We start from the raw sequence: 20034 nt of genomic DNA, 5'->3' as shown, positions 1-20034 counted from the left end.
CTCAGGGCTGCCGGGGCTGAGGGACATTCGAGAGCCGGGAACCAAGAGGCAGAGGCTGGAGACTTGAAGGGAGGCCAGGCCCAGTGCCCCTGCTCCCTCTTGAGGAGACCTGGCACCTGGGCACTCATTGGTGAGCACCGACTGCATCCAAAGTTCTGAGGTCCTTGGGGGTGAGCCTGCAGCAGCCCGGAGGAGAGGCCGCACGGAGGCTGCACCTGCGCCCTCCGCCTCTTCAGTACACCTCCGGAGCTCAGTGAGCTGGGGTTTGAGGGTGTTCTGCAAACCATTAGAGGGTAGGAATCAAGTTGTGGGGGTTTGCCTTCCCCACCGCTGGCAGCCCGGACTCCTGGCCTTCAAGACCCCACCCTCTGCCGTCGTCCTCCCTCCCCAGGGCTCAACTGGATACTTCTCTTCAGTTACTGTCCAGCCCAGGGCTGCAGGGACCAGCGCACACCTGGAGCCACACCCCGGCGCTGGGCCTTGGGAGGAAAAAACGTCCTCCTTGGAGTCAGGTCCTCATTCCCTCGGCCCAGGTGCTGGTTGCAGTGAGTCCCCACTGGGCACCCGCCCTCTGAGCAGGCAGTGCTTCTCTGAGCTCATCCGCGACGCAGTAAATAAGGAGCTAACCGTGCCCACCCCTCACAACTCTGGGCTGCCACCATGCACCCTTGTCAGACAGACACAAATTACGAAACATGTTTTTATTTTACATCAAAGTACCGAGCAGATCCTTGCAAAACAACATACAAAGTAGGACTCAGATGCTTGTCCCCCAAGCTGCCCCTGAGCACCAGTGAGAAAACCAAGCCTACTGATCGCTTTCCCCAACCAGAGCACAGGCCAGCACGCCCCACCAGGAGGGGCAGTGTGGCGGGTGTGGTGACCCCTCCTCAGCAGCTGGGGCCCCTGGAGGATGGTGGATCCCTCCTGGCACAGGGTGCGCGGCTGGTCGTTAACCTGAGCTGCCACTTTGTGTGTATGGCTCTGAAGTGAACTCTCCCCGGCCTGGTCTGAGACCAGCGAAAGGGCTGGAAGGGGGTGGATGTGACTTTGACAAAGGCTCCACGGGCCAGATGAGGCTTCATTAGCAAACGGAGCTGATGCAGACAGGGATGCTGGGCCTGCCCACCTAACAGGACTCATGACTCAATCAAGACGCACTTAAGAAAAACTGCAGACACGGACAAGAAAGTAAACATGAGGAAACCAGCAGACCCTTGAAAAGAGCAAACAAAACAGAGAAAACAAAGACAGCCTCAGTAGCTCCACGTGGGCGAGGCCACTGAGGTAGGGTCTGGGGCACTGGATGGATGGAGGGATGGACGGATAGACGGAGCCCAGTTCCCTTCAAAGCATGGAGAGGGGGGCCTCTCCATGATGGGGACTCTGGAGAAGCATCCTCAGCAGGTCCCTGATGCTCAAGGGGCTCAGGCCGTCCTTGGGGACCTGTGCACGGCCCCGTCAGTCTACCTGATGACTCCAAAGTCAGACCTGTGCGGACCACAGACAGCCCTCCAGTGAGCATCTGGGCGTCCACCTTGAACCTGCGCTGGCCCTGGCTGTGCCCAGTGGTGGTTTTCCCACACGCCCTAGAGCGACAGGCACAGCACCTCCAGGTGGGGGGTCCCAAGAGGTGGGGCTCCTGGGTCTGAGGAGGTCATGCTGGCCCCATCAGCATGTTGAACACGGGGCGAATGGAAGGTGCGCCCCACCCTGCCGTCTTGCTCCATTTACGCCCTCACCCCCAGAACCCAAGTGGCAGGTCCTCCAGCCCTCGGTCACCTTCACGCAGGCGGTCCCAACAGCCACCTGTACACACTCTGGAATCCAGAGCAGATTCCGGAAGCCTAGGCACTCGGCATGGTTTGGGTTGAAAAAGCTATAAATCAGACTCTTCCTAGAAGCCCACTAAACAGCTCACAGGAGCACGCAGGGTGTGTGTGGGGCAGCCCTGAGCGCCAAGCATCTGCAGGCAGGTAGGCAGGGGCAGGGAAGCTCGTGCTGCTGGGCCCCTGAGCCCCTCTGCTCAGGCAGGTGCCCTCAAGTCTGCACCCTATACCCCAGGAGCCAGAGCCCCCAGACCTGAGCCCTGTGTCGACCTGACACCCACCCACACCTGTTCCCAAGACAGGAGAGCAGAGTGCCCACCACACTAACCTACAGAAAACTGTGGGAAGAAATCAAATCCATAGGATCCATGGCTTTCCACCTTGGGGTTGGTCCCCAAGGCCTGTGCTAATGGCGTGCCCAGCCGTGCAGCGCAGCAGGCCCACCCTCAGTGCTGCCTGCTGTTCCGGCTGCAGCGAGGCCTGCATGTCCTCTCGTCTGGCTCCTGGTTGGGCCCAACGTGTAAACAGTATTAATAAGCAACAGATGGAAAAATATATTTCCCAAGAAAATGGGGAAGTGCAGAACTCAAAGTCCAGCGGACGTCACAGGTTGCTGTCACCTTCTGCCCCTCTCTCCTCTCGATCCATTTTGATGTTTCCTTTCTTTGGTTCAGCAGCCCCATGCGATGCGCTGTGGCCTGAGGAGAGGGGCCAGTCCCGTGCCCACCAGGGGCCTCACCCTCTGCCAATGACTACTTGTGCTCGTGGCCCTCAGCCATGGCGGCCACCTCGATGGTGGCTGTGTGCTCCTCGGGCCCCGGGGCAGCCATGGTGCTCTCCACGGCCCCTGTGGGCACTGTCACAATGGTGCTGCCCCCGGGTGACACCTGGGCCACGTTCTGCAGGGCAGGGCCCAGGCCCGGCAGGGTGAGCAGCTGCAGGGGGCTGACCACCTTGACCACAGTGCTGCCGTCCTGCATGGCGGCCGTACTCAGGACCGTGAGGCTGGAAGCGTCCGGGTGGATCTCCACTGTGCCAGGGAAGGAGGTGCCTGACGAGGCCAGCACCGTGTAGCCCCCAAGCAGCGGCGAGGCAGGAGAGCTGCTGGAAGCCGCCTGGGGGCAGCCCTTGCCCAGCACGGGGGAAGGTAGGGTAGACATCACTTTGCCGATTGGCACGCTGGTCAGCTGGGAGACGGGCACGCCGGGGCTGAGGGCAATCTGGGCGGACTGGGTGAGCACTTGCGAGGCGATGGCAGCCGGCCCGGATGTGGCCCTTGCGAGCCGGGGACGCTTTATGGGGGGTGGCAGGGACACGGGCGTTAACGTCATGAGCACGTTGCTGAGGTGCTGGGACTTGTGCTTCAATTCCTTGGCCCGTCGGCGGTGCTCATCACACTGCTGCTCCAGGGCTGCAGGGACAGGACAGAGCGTCACTGCGGGGACGGGGACAGGCACCACTGTCGGGGAAGGGAGTGTCAGACCACACACAGCCTGCCCTCCGAGCTGCCACACATTCCAATCCACTACATTGTGCATGGAGAGCTGCTCTCGTGATATTAGGTATAAACTAGGTCAAAGCAGCACATGTAGCCAGCCAGCTCTACATACACATCTGCACACCCACAGGTACATCCATTCACACGCATGCGCACACGCACACACATGCACACCCCGCATGTCCAGACACCGAGGGGTGCTGGGAAAGACGGGCACAGCTGGCACAAACAGGGCTCAGGGTCACGGTCTGTCTTTTCACATCTCTGCCGTCTCCTCTTGTGAACAGCCACGCAGTGAGTCACAAGCTCCACGGTTTGAGCCTCAATGCCCCTGCTGACAATGCCAAGTGCCCTCTTGTCCTACGCGGACTTCGGGCCCCGCACCAGGGATGTAGGCACCCACGCACCGGCCAGGTCGCGGGCATACTGCTCCCGCGAGCGGTCCATCTGGCACTTGTGGCTGGCCAGCACCTTCTTCACCAGGTCCAGCATGCCGAAGTTCTGCACAATGTTGTTGAGCAGCACGGCGTCTGAGGGTGAGACGGGCGCAGTGAGGACGGCTGGCCAACAGGACACAGTGGAGGCCCCTTCCACCACCAGAAGCTGGGCCTCGGCAGGCACAATCCTGAGTCAAGGAGGGGCCTGGAGGAGCAGGACTAGCTGCCCACTCCCTGCAGAAGCTGCTGGGCTCAGCCCAGAGCTATCAGGAGCAGGCAACGCCCACTGCGGCCTGAGCCAACCAACCACCAGCCCTGCTCTGCAGGAAGGGGCCCCGCAGGCAGTACCCTCACCTTGGAGCTGCAGAGGGGGGTCCTGCACCCGCTGCTGCAGGCCTTTCATGGTCTCCACCATCTCCTGGTGGAACTCCTGTATGACCTCCTCCAGCAGGCCTGCATCCTTGAGCCCTCGCCAGAAGGCAAATGTGTCATCTGCGAGGGAAGAAGAGGCTCAAACAGCAGGAAGTCCTGACCCAGCCCACGGGAGGACACAAATCTGGGGTCAGCGGGGTTGCCCTTTCGAGCTGGGCAACAGCTCAGAGCTGTCAGGCCAGTGGGCCAGCCCAGCAGGGGGCACAGCCTCCAAATACACATGCTGTCCACAGGCACAGCTCCCTGTTCAGTCCCGTTCTCCATGGGGCCCCGCCCCAGGCCCCACCCAGAAGCCCACAGGAAGGACCCTGTACCTCCGATGGTCGTGGTCCAGTCACCGGAGTCCTCGCAGGTCTCTATGGTGATGGTAGCAGGAGACCCGTTCACTGCAACCAAGACGGAAGCAGATGAGCCCGCCTGCCTGGCTGCAAAGCAGCCTCCATGCCGCCTCACGCAGCTGACAAGCACAGGCCCTGGTGCAGAGGGCCCACTGCCTCGCACTTGGATTGTACTTTCCACTGTCCAATAGCAGGCACCGCAGCACATACAGAGCAGAAAGAACCGACAGGACCTCGTAGGCCCACAACCCAGTCCAATACCTCAACACTGGCTCCAAGGGTCAGCGAGCCTGGGCTGCACAGCGGGGTCCTGCCACTCGCTCGGCTGGGTCTGTGCCCCGATTCCTCCCTCCCGTCTGCTTCACCGACACCAACACATATCTCAGTGTCTCTCCATGTGCAGTTTCCAATCAAAAGAGGTGAAGCTCTGGGGGACACGAGCTGCCACTCGGCCTCTAGGGCCTGCTGCACATGATCATGGACAAAGGGGCATCTGGCCATTTGTGGCTGCTTTTGATAAAGCCCTGGCTTCATAGAGACCTGGCTTACAAACAAGCCGGCGACTGGCTAATGTTCGCGCTAGCTTTTCAACCTGCCACGTCCACACCCAACAAAGACATGGTGCTGGGAATGTCACGTGCTTGGAGCAAAGCTGTTCCTCGGTCAGGCTGACAGGTCTCCCACGAGCTGCACAGGACACTCGGGCCGAGGAAGCCACTGCATGGGTGAAGTTTAAGTTAAGCAACAGACAGCCCTGTCCGGACCAGGAAGGGACCAGAGTCCCAAGAGCTAAATCCTGACCGGATGCGGCCTGTGCCAACACGGTGGGCACTAACTGGCACACTCGGAGACTGGTCCTTCCTCAGAGATCAGTCACCCCATGCTGACCCCCAGGTCACCCTACTGTCACAACAGCTATGGGCCCAACAGGAGTGGGATGTGTGTTTGCATGTGTCCCCCGGGGCGGGGGTGGGGAGGGGTCTCTGTGGTGGCCCAGCCCCTCCACACTGTCTGACGGCAGCACCTGGTACTCACACAGACCGCCAGCAGCACCGCCAGCAGCTCGGCCAGGACTCGGGGCAGGTCTGGATGACGACCACCCCGCACGGCCGCCCAGCCTCCCTCTCCTCCCTCCAGTACAGGCCATGCTCCCTCAAATGCCCACCATCTCGTCAGTGGAAAGGACAGTCCCTGGCCACATGCAGCGCCCAGACTGACCCCATGCACTGATAGTGTAGAGCCAATGCAAGTGACATCACTGGAAACACACCACAAAATTATCACCAGGCAATCTGAAGGGGGAGCTCAGGACCTGGTTCTGCTCTTAGATTTCAAAAAATCTATATTCACAAAGTTGGAATGAGTTCAAGGGTATTTCGTACCCCTGAGTGAGCCCAGACATCACCATGAGTGCATCACAAAGGCGTCAGAGCCCAAGGGGCAGGAAGGCACACACAGCTGAGCACCAAGTGCTGCAGGAGTGCAGGTCCCACCGGGTGCAGCTGCAGGGGCAGCTGTGGGGGCAGGGAGCACCTTGCAGGTCAGAGCTGTAGGTGGGCCCTGGACAGTGGCTTCAACAATCTTTATGTGCTCCTACGTAGGAGTTTCTATGTTTTATAACAAACGTGGCTTAAAAAGAAAAAGTGCTTGAATCGTCCCTGCCAATGAAATATCAGTTCAGACTTCTACAGTGAGGGAGGAGGTAGCCACTGACCACAGGGCCCAGGGGCCCAGTTGCCCGAGCTGAGGGGCACATCCGCACATCCAGCTCCGTGGCCAGCAGCAGAGGGGCTGGGTGACACCGAGCAGGCGTGGCACATACCATCAGCCGTGGCGGGTGTGAGTGGGAGGTACTCAGCCGATGTGGGGCTACTTAGGGACACGCGGGCGCCCGAGAGGTCGATCTTGGTGCTGCGGCAGGTGTTGGAGCAGACCTTGTCGTGCTGGTAGAAGTCCAGCTCCCCGGAGTCCATGATCTTCCTGTGCAGGAGACAAGCACCCTATGTGTGCCTGTGCCATGGCCAGGCCATCTGCGCAAATGACTGGACCCAAACATATCGCTCAACCCCCCACTAGTGCGACCTCAGGTCCCAGGAGGGGTAGCCCAGGCCATGACGGGAGGCCAAAGGAAGCTCCCTGACAGGCTTGTCCAACAGCCTAGCACAAAGTTCTGGGTTCGTGAGTGGACTCACTGCAGCCAGGCATGTGGCCCTGACCACAGGAAGTGAGACGCAGTGGCTGGTGCCCTGGGGGAATAGTGAGGCTGCAGGAGAGCAGACCCACGGTGCACAAAGGTGCTTTCAGTGGCACAGGCTGGCAGGTAGGCGGGTAAGAACCTGCCAGGAGAAGCCTCATGGCTCTGAGTTCCCGCTGCAAAGTCGAGCTGAGCATCAGATGCTCCACAGGGCCTCCTGCCTCCCTCACTGTGGGCTCCATGGTTGCACCAACCTTCCTTCAGTGAAATGGGCCATCGCCTTCCCACAGCTCTGACACCCAGACACTTTAGAGAAAGCCAGGGACACCTGGATGGGTTTAGGGAGAACCATGAGCACCGTGGGCCCGCCTGCTCGAGGGCAGGGGACATAGCAGCTGCTGGTCCCTGGCCTTGAGTATCTGCCTCTCTAAGGCCAGACTGTGGTTCACAAGGAGTGACCAGGGCCATGGTCAGGGCTCCACATGAGGGCCACAGGCGCTCCTGCAGCACCACATGTGGCCAAGGACAGCAAGACCCATCCTCTGGGGGAAAACTATGAAGGACAGCATCCCCGTCAGCAGCAAAGTAACCCAATCTAGCTACACCAGACACGGCGAGACTCGTCTCTGCCCGGACATGCTGTGGGGGCCGTGGGGCGAGTAGAGAGAGGGCAGGGACAGACCAGCAGGGGTGCTCCTCCCAATCAGGGACAAGTTGTGACACCAAAACAGGAACTATTGATACGTGAGAACCAGGAGGCGACATTCCCGAGGCTGTGGATGTGAAGGCTTAAGTCAGCAGGGGTCAGAAGGCCTCCCCCCCCGGGCACCCGTGGAGCAGACACGGGCAAGAGCCCCAAGCAGAAGGGTGAGAGCCCATGCCAGGCTGCCAGGGCCCCAGGGCTTCAGACCGGACGCCGGTGTGGAGAGCCAGGAGCTGCTGGGGGCCCCCACTCCTAATGAGTGTCCAAGGGCAGGGAGTCTCTGAGGACAGAGGGCGCTCCTTACCAAGGGCAGGGCGCAGCCCAGCACACCCGCTCATCACAGGGTGGCCACGGTCCAGACCAAGACCCTCTGCAAACTCACTGGCACCAAGGGCCAAGTAGACTGACCCGCAGCCGCCAAACACAGACACAGCCTGAACAGGCAGACCCAGAGCCAGAGGACAGTGTCTAGACAACTGGCCAGGTGAACACGCACCGCAGGTTAAAGACGGGGCTCTTGACACACACTCCCAGGTCTGAGGACACCACCCACCAGTGACCTGGGCACTCTGCATGCGCAGCGGGAAAGCTGGCTAAGAGATGAGCCAGCGCCTATCTGATGTGCAGACACTGTATCACACCACAGGGCCTCCAGGTAAGAACCGGCGGAACTCCGAACGAGACAAGACCACAGGAGGCCCACCTGAGCATGATGCCGTTCATCCGGATGGCCCTCTTCCAGTCCTTCAGGGTGGACTTGCCGGCCAGGTGCACAAACTCCTTGGGGCTGATGACATGCTCATCATACTGTAGAGGGAACACAGCAGAGCAGTCAGGATGGCACCTCCCACCACCGGTGCTCCCGCCTGACCTTTCCGGAGCACAGCATGGCCTAGGGAAGGGATGCAGGATGGAGGCAGAGCCACAGGCCCACTCTCAATCAGACACAGGACTCGGCCTGTAGCAACGTTGGCTTGGGGAAAGGACAGCTCAGGTGAAACAAGGTGTGGCCCTCCTGCCTGCACAGGGCTCGCACACTCCAGGCAGGACCCAGTCCATCGCACATATAAACTATTCTATAATTAAATTATACCTCTATCATGTCAAAATAACACAGGATGCAATGTACAGGGGAGCAGTGAACATCCCCTGTGGCCGCCCCATCCCACCTCCAATACTGTCCCTCAGTGACACACACCCGTCCATGTTGAAGCCAGGGAGTGTCCTCCCTGCGTACAGGCTCTGGGCCTGGTAGTCCGACCATGGCTGGAATCCAGAGGCCCAAGAACATAAAATATCCTATTCAGTCTTGTTAAACGAGCAATCATGGGAACTCAAGAATCAAAATAAAACTATATTTACTTAGAAAACAAGCAGGCTGGGGATGGGTGGGTCAGCGGGTCTCGGCAGAGGCAGAAAAGGAAGTTCCAGCCGTGGCCTGGACACCCCACTGGACCCAGGCCAGGGCCTCCCCTTCGCTGGGGGCTCCCTGCAACCTGCATCAGGTCAAGCTCAGGTTACCCAGCTGCCTCCTGTCTTGATCAGATGTAGGTTGGTCATGGCAAGTGAGGCCAACCTGGGGACTCCTACCAATGGAGGTAATTCTCCCACGTTCCTGAGCAGGTCCCCTTTCTCTCACTGAGTCGAGGGAGAGTTGACCCACACTCACCTGGTCGGGGACACAGACACAGCCCACGTAGGTAGCGTCCAGAGCTTTGTGGTCCTACTCAAGCCCCTGCCCGGCGGCCACGCATTTGATCCTGTCAGAATCTCCCTAAGACACGTTATTGATGTTGCAGCGTCTGTCACACTGCGATTTACCAGTTTCCACTCCTTTGCTCTTCACGCCTTCCTTCGCCTACAGCACCTGCCTGAACCACTCGGCCCTCGACCCTGAGCTGGAATCAGCGGCTGGGAAACAATCATCTTACTTGTTTATTCATCTTTCTGAAGTGGATGCAGAGCTCTCATGTACTTCAGTGCTGAGTACTGGGAGCTGGGTGGTGTGTTTCTGACCAGAAGTATCCGCAGGAGCTTCACTCTCGCTTACGTCACGGAGCCCAGGAGAAGCCTGTTTCCTTTCACTTTCTGCTTGAGGTCAGCTTCCCAGTGAGGACGCGCTTCACAACTGCTTTCTGACAACAAGGTTCTTCCCAGAACCACGCACCAAGCTCAGGAAATTGCCACGCATATGTGACCTCCCCCGAGGCAGCAGGAACCTTCAGTGTCCCAGTGACGACTGCTAGAGCCACTGCCTCTGCGATGCAGGCCCCAGCTCAGGCTGTGCTGTGCCTGCCTGTCAGTCTCATCCCCTTGAACCGGAGCAGCACCTGGCATCCCATCCTCGCCATCTTTGCAGCGTGCGGGCCATTGTGTTGTAGCCTGTCCCTCAGTCCTGCCCGCCCCACCGCCAGCTCCCTGTGCGAGTGCTGCTGTCCCTCTGTGATCACTGCCTCGTCGATGGCGGTGTCTGACGCAAGGCTGTCACCAACCATTCGCGGCTCCATCACCCCTAGTGTTGTTGGTTTTCTAATATGAGAGGCTTTGTATTTGACATAAATGACATGAAATACTCGGCAACCACATGGCTCGCAGGTTCTATTTCACTGGAGTTACAATCCAGACTGTCGCAGATCATGCTGCCATTCGCTTGTCCCACGGAGCAGGGGGCAGTCCCTGAGCTGGCACCAAGCTTGACTCGCACAGGCTGGGATCCCAGCCTCCTGGACTAGGACACCCTCCCTCCATCCTGGACACGTTCAGACCCGCTGTCATCTCCGTGCAGCGCTCAGAGACGCCTTCAAGGCCCCTGGTCCCCTTCCCCTCTCCTGCGGCTTGCCTTCCAGATACTTGTGTTGCCACTGCCCTCCCGGGATAAGTGGCTCTCCCCATGCTCTTCCCCGTGCCCTCAGCGAGTCCTGCCGTCCTGGAGAGCCGTTCCTCCTCTGCTACCCTCGCACACGGACTGCTCCCTCCTGAGCTGCCTCTGCAAGCTCACGGCCTTGGAGCAGGGCGCTCACACTCTCACTCCTGGCCTCTCTGCAGCTATCCTGGGAGGACCCCGCCCTTGCAGCTGGCACCCAGAACCCTCACCTGCACACACTTCACATTGATGCCAGGGCACACGAACTTCCTCCAGATCAGGTTGGCTCTGCTGTCCCCACAGGTGATGGGGTACAAGATCTCGGCCTCCAGGTTCTCCCCCTCTTCATTCATCTTCACTTCTCATGAGGTGTGAGGACAGGGAAAGGGTAAGACAGAAAGTCAGTCACAACCTCTCCCAAAGCACTTCCTGCCAAAACACGTAACTACTAGCCCAGAAACCAGAAATCAGGATCCAGGAGGGGCCAGGGACAGGGCAGGGTGAGCAGGGACACCTCAGTCCCGTTACAGTTTCAAGTTAACTCACAATCAATTCGACAACATTTAACGACAGTTAACTACAGTAACACTAGCACAAGTGCATTAAACTACGTTCAATTGAAGAACGACTTGAAGACATAAAATCAAACTCTACTTGGGATAATTCCAGAGAAACATATTCATCCTGTTCTAGTTCTGAGGCCCTTAACGTTAGGTGTTATAAAGAACTTTCACTACCACTCACGATGGTTCTAAGCAGAGCTTCCCGCACAGCCGCAGGTGCAGACACGCCAGGCTGCCCCCGGAAGGCCCTGCAGCCTGGCTTCCACTGGAGCCAGGCTCGGCTCTGGCCTGGAAGCCTGTCCTCTTGGGAAAAACTGTCCCACCAGCCACTGGCAGGCACCTACCTAACACGGCTTCCTTGAGCTGCGAGGACGCTGTGAAGGCAGCTGCAGCAGCCGCAGCCGCGTTCTCAGTCTCCATGTTGTCCTCACTCAGGTCGCCTCTGGAAGAGGAAGAGGGGAGACATCAGCAGGCCCCAATGACAGTGTGCGTCTCTGCTGCGCTCCGTGGCACTTCCTGTTTAGTCCAGAAGTCCAGTGGCCATGCAGGTCAGGGGACCTGCACTGATGGTCACCAAACCACAGCCCCCCAGCAGGTGCTCCTCCGAGTGGGCTGTTTTGCTCACAGTTGTGTCTCAGGTACCCAAAATGCTCCTGGCACGTGAAACAAATCTGCGGAGACCACCAGCACTTTGGCAGGAATTCTACACCTCCATATCTTTAATAAAATTTTTATTCCTATTATAATCATTTCACATGGGTACAGAAACTATCCAAAAATATACAATTTTAGAAAGAAGGGTCAGATCTGCAGAGACTCCATCACTGTGCACCACCGAGCAGGTGTTTATCCCAGGCCTGGACCTGGGTCATGGTGGCGCCCGGGGTGCACAAGGATCCTAGGAAGGTGAGGGTGTTGTGGGCGACAAGAGGATCAGCATCAAAGCAGCAGTAGAGAAAGCCAGGCCCCAGGAGGGAGGCCGCGCAGGAAACGGTCACTGAGCGCGCTGGCTAAGGGACCTGCGGATATGCCCCGGCCCTGGGGCAGTCCTGAGGGCAGTCAGAGCAGCACCACTGGGGGTGCAGGAAGAGGGGCAGCAGATGCAAAGGCTCTCGGAGGGCAGGTGGGGGGCCAGGTAGGGGGTCAGGAAGGAAGGGAGGGACAACAGCAGGCTGTGGGGACATGGGCAGTGCTCAGGGAACCCCTAGAAGGAACCAACCACCCCTGCCCCGGATTTCTGGGTTCACTGGCACTGAGGTTCTACCCACCTCTCGCCACACACACCCAGGGTCAAACTTGCACCATGGCCTGTGCCCTGCCTTTATCCTCCTGACACAGGATCCCACCTGCTCCCTCCCCACAGGCCGGCACTGCTGACCTCAGAGCTGCCCTGAGGGGGGGAGCTGGGGAGGCCCAGAGGGGCCGGGGGTGCTGCCCTGCCATGTCCCCCTCTCCACTTGCCCAAAGCTTTACCTCACCTCCACCCAGGTCAGAAATGAGCTGGCCGGAGATGCACACTTGGAATCTGGTCTTTGGGGCCTATTAGGAGTGCCTCCCACATAAACAATAGCACTGGGCAAGGGCCATCCCTGACGAGGGTCATGGACTCAGAGGGGCAGCTGTCCTTTCAGGCCATAACTCTGGAAGGCAGGGATGTGGTCAGAACAGGAAAATGGGCTCCTTCCATACAGGAGAACCAGGGCGGTCCCAGGAAGGAAGTGAGTCAAGAGTGGGACAGGAAGCAGCATTGCAAGAGGGCCCAGCATTTAAGGAGCAGAGCCAGGTCCCTGTCACAGGCCACCTACAGGGAAACACCAAGACTAAAGGGTATCCAGGAAGCAGTCACAGGAGCAGAGGTCTCCTGCCCACGACCCCTCTGCCCTCGGCCTCACACACAACTCGGGGATGAATCCCCCCGCAGCACTAACATCCACTTTACTAAAGCAAATGTCAATCAGAGCTGCTGTCAGACTACAAACACTACTTTCAGCCCAGCAGGTGTGGCTCAGTGGTTGAGCATCAACCTATGAACCAGGGGGTCATGGTTTGATTCCCATCAGGGCACATGCCCAGGTTGTGGGTTCGATCCCCAGTGTGGGGTGTGCAGAGGGCAGTCGATGGATGATTCTCACTCATCACTGGTGTTTCTATCCCTCTCCCTTCCTCTATGAAATCAATAAAAATGTATTTTTTTTAAAAAACAACACTACTTGCTTCTCCTCACGTCACCAGGACAAATCACTGGGTGGAGGCAGCGTGGGTTGGTTGTCACAAGTAAGGAACACTCCCAAGTTCTCCCCAAATGTCCAGCCAGGAAAGGAATCTGTACCCACAAAGTCATTAGCTCGCTTTCACTGCCCAACTTCTTAAACGTGGGGCCAGAGTAAACCTCAACTTCCCACTCGTAGAACATAAAATATTTCAGAGAAAGAGAAGAAACATCTCTAGGGCCCTCGGCTGCCTCCTGCCTCAGTGTCCTCCGGGCCCTATGACTCGGGGGTACACAGCCAGACCCCACGAGGTTCTGCAGCTCCTCGCCCGCTCCCGGAACCTTTCTCCATGACAACACCAGGCAAGTGTCCCTGAGGGTGAGGGCCCCAAGCGGAGTGCTGAGACCCTCCTTCCCTAGCGCCCCAGAAGGGAGTACATGCAGACTACCCAACAGGGCCAGGTGCACAGGCCCCAGCCAAAGTAACTGCCTGGCTAGCCCATCCCCCTAGGAAGTGGCAAACACAAGTTTCAATGCACTGAGTTTTGTGGTGGTTATGCAGCCGTGTCAATGACACAGAAACTATCCGGAAGTGGGTGCTGCCACCACATTCTGGGGAAGACAGAGCAATAGGATAGCCAGAGCAGGAGCAGTAGGCTACACAGGGGCTGTGCCAGGCAGTGGAGGAACCACTGGCAACAATGTAGCCACAGTCACTGAAAAGAGGGAAACATGCAAAAGGACTTGTAGCAGAGAAGGTGTGAGGTGTGTGCACAGCTCTGTGGAGTGCAGACGCTGATGCAAGAGGAAGCTGCCCACCCTGTGGGTGCAGAGATGACAGGGAACTCGCGGTCACATGGTTTTATGTCTCCCACTTCCCACCTGGCAAAAGATTTTCAAAATAAGAAATGGCCTCAGGATAAAGATCAAATTAGAATGTGGCTGGACAATCCTCAGGTGTTCAGGCCAGGCCTGGCCAGACAAAGAACTCCTATGAGTCCCCAAGGCATGGCTTCCAAGCAGGGGGTTGGGGGGTGGGGGCTCTAACACCCCTGGAGCCAAGATGCAGATCCCAAACCAGCACAAAACCAAACCAGAAAAGCGCAGCACAGTGAATGGGTCTCAGCTGTGTGCCTGCAGGACTCAGGCCCAGCTGGGACAGGAACTGAGTGAACCCAGGCCACCTAGACGAGGAGACCCTCCTATCCCAGCCCCGCTCCCAGATAGCAGGGTTTGCCTCTGGGAAAGGGAAGGGACATGTTGCTGTGGACTGAACTGTGTCCCCAAATTCACATGTCGAAGCCCTAATCCCAGTGTGACTATCTGCAGATTCGGTCTTCAGCAGGAAATTAAGGTCAAATGAGGTCAGGACGGGCCCCAATCTGAGAGGACTGTAGTGCTCAAACCAGAGGAAGAGACTGTCTCTACCAGGTGAGGCCACACGAGCCAGGGAAAGTCCTCCCCAGACACTGACCCTGCAGACCTGGATCCTGGACTTCCAGCCCCCGGGACAGTGAGAAATGACGTTTCCTCAGGGTGAGCCACCCTGTCCACGGTATTTTGTTATGGCAGTCAAGCTGATAAGGACACATGTGTTCTGGGCACTCTGGCCTGCCCCAGACAGAACTAGCGATGCTCATGAGAAGGCTCAGTGAGTCACCCCACATGCCAGTGTGGGGCTGGACATTCCCCATCAGGCCACGTGCCTGGGTGGGGTGATGCAAAGACTGGGCTCAGTCAGACCAAAGCACCCCATGAGGTGCCTGTGGCAAGGGCTCCTCACAGCGCCCAGCACACCAGGAGGAGGCAGCGTGGTCTTTCCCACCAAATGTCACTTCTGCCCACTGTGTTCATCAAGAGCCATCTCCAATCCACGGGAAGGGGCTTGGGTGCCACCTCTGAGCAGGACATGGGAGGTCACTGCAGAGCAAGGGTGCGGGGAAGCCCGCCCACAGAGGCGCACTGACAAGCTACCAGAGAATTCAGGTGGGAAAATCCACAGGCTCAGTCACACGCGCCATCAGTGCAGCTAGAACCCAGCAAAGAGCTGGCCGCCTCACTGTGTGCGCAGGGATGGAGAATGAGCCCCGCCCCGAAAGGAGTGTGCGCACAGTTGGGCGAGGGCGAGGGCGAGGGCGAGGGCGGCCGGCGCCCCACGCAGCAGCTGCACACAGACTGTGCAAAGCGGCGACACCCAGTGTCCTGTGTGCCCTACAGGAACTGCGCCTGGGTTGGGCCCTGGTCTAGAACCTTTCCCCAAGCATCCTGTTAGACAGAGGACAGGCCAGAGCTCGCCCTTGTAGTCAGGGACATGCTGAGGTCAGTCTGAACGGGACACACTCAGGACACAGCAAAGATGACCCACAGGGAGCTGGTCTACGCCAACCCCTCGAAGGCGACAGGTAGGGCTCCGCGAAAGGAAGCCAGCAGTCGGCTCACACGCCAGCTTCTTTGCCAACTAGTATTCTATGTGGACGTCTATTGTAAGAGATGGGGAAGAAAACGCTGTTACCATGAGGAATATCAGGAAACTACTGGCTCTTCATTTTGAAATAATAGTTCCCAATTGTCCCTACTGCCTATCTTATCAAGAGAAACTTCAGGTGTTTTCAGAAATGAGCCCTATGACTGTGGTGACACAGGAGTCCAGGGCAAGGACGAAGCATTATCATTGTCCTGCACACTCTGCACTGACATGGACTCAAGTCTGGTTCAGAACGGCTATGATGAAGGGAAACTCCAAAGGCCTCACACTGTGCCAGATGCCGCCATCCCACCGCCATTCCACCGCCCCCGCAGGGCACAGACCTGTCCTTACCCGTGGGCAGCCAGGTTGGTTGTCACTAGCACTGTCTTGACCTCCTCCATGCCACTGCCATCCACCGCGGTGTCGGGTGTCGTCACCACCACCACCTCCTCCATGTGCACACTGACATCTGGGGTTGCCATGGCTCAGCTGAAGAGGACACCCAGGACCAAGACGTCACTCTGCCAGGACCCCAAGTCCTAGAGGAAACAACAGGCAGGGCACAGGGTCACGAAGGTCCGCATGTCTGTACAATACAGCTCACTGTTGCTGACAAGTCGCTCTCAGTCCCAGCACACACTTTCTGACAGAAGTGACAATGGGAAAAAGGGCTGTCCCGGGCTGCTATCTGGTGAGGATGGACTGGCACAACTGCCTGTCCTGGCCGCTGTGAGGGCTGAGGTCCGTGAGCAGAGCGACTGAACAGGCAGGCACCTGGGCCTGAGGACGCAGAGTCACAGCAGGTGTGGGGAAGGAGGCCCGGATCCTGGCGGACTCCCAGCAGGTAAGTCTCTCGTTGTTACCTGTCGCGCCACCATGTCCCGGCCACATCCCAGAGCTCTGCCTAGAAAGCAGTTGCAAACGGGTCCTGTCTCTAGGCTGGGGAAACGGAGGGGAACCCACACAACCACCTGCAAAAGAGCCTGGAAGTTTTCTATAAAATAGGTGTGCTCCTCCTCCCACAAGACCAGCAACCCCACCTCCAGACACAACAGCCAAAATAACTGTGAGCTTGGACTCACACAGATCCACACATCCAGCTTGTGACAACAGGACTCACAACAGACACAGGCAAGGGACCAGCCTACACGCCCATCAACAGCTGTCCTCACCCAAATTTCAAAAACAGAGCACTAAGTGATATGAACACACAAAACTGAATCCCTGCCTCCAATGGCAACAAAAGTTACTTCACAGAGAACTGCTGGAGTTTAGACACCATCTTCCTCTTCCCAGTCCCTGGAGGAGCCAAAGCCCATGCCCAGTTCTTGGCACCAAGCTTGGATTCATTACTAGTGAAAACTGAGCACCAACTAATTTAGAGGTAAGATATAAAAAAGTATTTTTTAAATAGCATTCTTGGGCATAAATATCTCTCTATATATAAAAGCCTAAAGGACTGAACGACTGAACAACTGGTCAACCAGTCGCTATGATGCACACTGTCCACCAGGGAGCAGACGCTCAACGCAGGAGCTGCCCCCTGGTGGTCAGTGCGATCCCACAGTGGGAGCGCCACTCAGCTGACCGATGTGCACCAGAAGCCGGGCTCAGAGCTCCCGGCGGTGCCACCAGGGGCAGCGGCAGCAGCAGAGGTGGCAGGAGCAGCAGAGCCAGGATGAGCGGGAGTGGTGCGGCACATGGCCCGGGCTCAGGCTCCTCCCCAGCTGCCTGTCACCTGGCACACTACTACATCCCCCAAGGGGTCCTGGATTTTGAGAGGGCACAGGCCAGGCAAGGGACCCCAGCAGTGCAAGAATCCAGGCCTCTAGTATAAAAATAAGACAAAAATGTTAGTTCCTAAGATTAAGATCTAGCTTTCCATGTCTTCTACAAAATTACAAACATTTGAGAATGGGGGTCTACAGGAAGCAATCGCACCTCAAACCCTAACTGGCCCCGCCCCAGGCCTATGACTCCTTCAGTAAGTCTTTGCCTCGAGCCGGCCCTGTCCATTGTTTCTGTGCATCTAGGTCAGGGGTGGGCAAACTTTTTGACTCGAGGGCCACAATGGGTTCTTAAACTGGACCGGAGGGCCAGTACAAAAGCATGGATGGAGTGTTTGTGTGAACTAATATAAATTCAAAGTAAACATCATTACATAAAAGGGTACGGTCTTTTTTTTTTTTTTAGTTTTATTCAAACTGGCCGTATCCGGCCCGCGGGCCGTAGTTTGCCCACGGCTGATCTAGGTTCTCACACCTTTGAACTGCCCCCTTGCAGACCCTCCCTTTAAAGCTTGAGCACATAATCTTGACTATCCTGTAATCATCCAGGCCGAGCTTTCTCCCTTCCTTCCATTCCCTCCTTAATTCCAAATGCATAAAAGAAGCTGCAGTCTGTAGTCCTGAGAAGCATTTTTCTGTCTGTCGAGATCTTGCTTCCAAGCATTTCCTCTGTTTGATTCTGACAAATTATTATAAAAATCCTCTGTAGGTCTGGCAGTGCTTATGTGGACACTTTCATGAAAACACCACTAGAGAGACGGCAGAGGTCATGCACCAGGAACAAGCATGATTTTTTATCCTCTCAGTGTTCCAAATGTTTAATTAGTTGCCAACTTTTTCAAAGTTTACAAAGTTCACATTTTAAAATTTTAGATTGCCCTAGCTGGTTTGGCTCAGTGGATAGAGCATCAGGCTGTGAACTGAAGGGTCCCAGGTTCGATTCCAGCCAAGGGCACATGCCCGGGTTGCAGGCTCAATCCTCAGTAGGGGTCGGGGATGTGTAGGAAGCAGCCAATCAATGATTCTCTTTTATCATTGATGTTTCCATCTCTCTCTCCCTCTCCCTTCTTCTCTGAAATCAATAAAGAAATATATTTAAAATTTTAGATTTCCAGCTTCTCTTGGAAAATGTAGGAGTCCCTGGAGCTGGTCCTTCTAGTCCTGCCTTTCCCAGAGAATCTGGGCTTCTAGTCCAGCTGGGGTGGGCACAGATGCGCCAGCTCTGGTATCAACCATACTCTCGCCACACCCAGCCAGGGTCCCACGCAGCCAAGCTGAGCTATGTGCCTACATGTGCAGCCCCCAATTCGCAAGAATTTGTTTGTGGCTCTGAAAAAACATTTGAGCAGCCATCCTTCCCAGTTCAGACATGAAATGGCTTATTATTTTAAGGCCTAGGTTTGAATATAGTTTTATAAGTATTCTAAATTCACAGAAACCATTGCATGTTTGTACATAGATATGCAAATTCCTCTCCCGCCCAGTGTGTCTCCTTACAATTTTTAAGACACTTCTCACGAAGAAATAATTTCTGGACAGTCCGCTTAATTTGTTGTTTTTGGCATTTACTTAATCATTTGAATTTACCCTTAATAAGACTGACATAGTTTTGTGCAGTGTTGATGGGAAGTAATCTGATACAACCACATATCCAGCCATCCCACTTCTCGATATTCTTCTGAAGGAAATGAAATCAGACCTCCAAGATACCTGCATCACTGAGATACCTGCACCCGACGCTCACTGCAGATTTATTCAGAGTAGCCAACTATGGAAGCAACCTAAATGTCATTCAATGGGTGAGTGGATAAAAATGTGGTCCCTCCATACAATGAAATGTCAGTCTTAAAAGAGGAAACGCGGCCATCTGTGACCGCCTGGATGGCCTGGAGGACATTAGCCAGACAGCGGACACATGCGGGGCTCACTCGCAGCAGGAGTGGATGCCGAGGGGTGTGCTCAGCCCCAGCCCGGCTGCGAGTCCTTCCCGGAGGCCTGCAGCGCTTTCCAACACTGTCATGTACTTACAGCTCGCTAAGAGGGCAGAACTTAGGTCAAGTGTTTTTATCACAAATAAGAGGGTGGGAGGAAACTTCTGGAGGTGGTGGACACGATTGGTTTCCAGGTGTGTACTTATCTCCAAACGCAAGTTGTATACAACAATTATGTACAGCTTTTCGCCCTAACCGGTTTGGCTCAGCGGATAGAGCGTCGGCCTGCAGACTCAAGGGTCCCGGGTTCTATTCCGGTCAAGGGCATGTACCTTGGTTGCGGGCACATCCCCAGTAGGGGGTGTGCAAGAGGCAGCTGATCGATGTTTCTAACTCTCTATCCCTCTCCCCTCTGTAAAAAGTCAATAAAATATATATTTAAAAAAAACAATTATGTACAGCTTTTCATATGTCTAAAAAAAGGCTGATGGAATTCTAACTTGTACTACTTGTACTTGAGGTGTCAGCAAAGAAGCAGACCTGGTTCAAGGGGCATGTCAACCACCTAAACGGAGTACAAGTTAACCGAGTGCCGGCAGGTCATTACCGGAGTGGGCGCCGGGGACTCGGCTCCCCCCGGCCGCACAGGCAGGGTTCCCGGGAGGACGTGGGGATTCGGCTCCCCCCGGCCCGCATGGAGACACGGTTCCTACCGAGGAGGACGCATCTGCCACCGGGGGGCCCGCGTGGATACGGCTCCCACCCGGGGGAAGGGGCCCGGGA

General features: G+C 56.6%; 1 protein-coding gene across 2 annotated transcripts; it reads right to left on the bottom strand.

Moving 5' to 3' along the window:
* Positions 1-686: 686 nt before the first annotated feature.
* Positions 687-20019, bottom strand: GMEB2 (glucocorticoid modulatory element binding protein 2). 2 transcript variants are annotated; one of them, XM_005885546.2, is made up of 10 exons: positions 19859-20019; positions 15885-16072; positions 11202-11299; positions 10525-10655; positions 8135-8238; positions 6357-6514; positions 4511-4582; positions 4119-4256; positions 3735-3857; positions 687-3240 (listed from the first exon to the last, which is right to left on the bottom strand). In XM_005885546.2, exons 2-10 carry the CDS (start codon positions 16013-16015, stop codon positions 2582-2584), a joined length of 1614 nt encoding a protein of 537 aa, XP_005885608.1. In that variant the 5' UTR covers positions 16016-16072; positions 19859-20019; the 3' UTR covers positions 687-2581. The 2 variants fall into 2 exon arrangements, with proteins under 2 accessions (XP_005885608.1, XP_005885609.1); XM_005885547.2 differs by having other exon boundaries at positions 10525-10652; positions 19859-20018.
* Between the last annotated feature and the right edge of the window lie 15 nt (positions 20020-20034).

This window comes from Myotis brandtii, unplaced genomic scaffold (assembly GCF_000412655.1).
Source record: "Myotis brandtii unplaced genomic scaffold, ASM41265v1 scaffold915, whole genome shotgun sequence".
NCBI classification, from domain to species: domain Eukaryota; kingdom Metazoa; phylum Chordata; class Mammalia; order Chiroptera; family Vespertilionidae; genus Myotis; species Myotis brandtii.
Note: the sequence above shows the minus strand (reverse complement) of the source record. Positions and strands in the feature narration are given on the sequence as shown.

Excerpts from the sequence above, each read along its gene's own strand:
- GMEB2 (XM_005885546.2), bottom strand. The coding sequence starts at position 16,015 with ATGGCAACCCCAGATGTCAGTGTGCACATGGAGGAGGTGGTGGTGGTG. Across the intron at positions 3,858-4,118 it reads CCCCCCTCTGCAGCTCCAAG|ACGCCGTGCTGCTCAACAAC; the intron begins GTGAGGGTACTG and ends TCTCACCCTCAG. Across the intron at positions 3,241-3,734 it reads GTATGCCCGCGACCTGGCCG|CCCTGGAGCAGCAGTGTGAT; the intron begins GTGCGTGGGTGC and ends CTGTCCCTGCAG.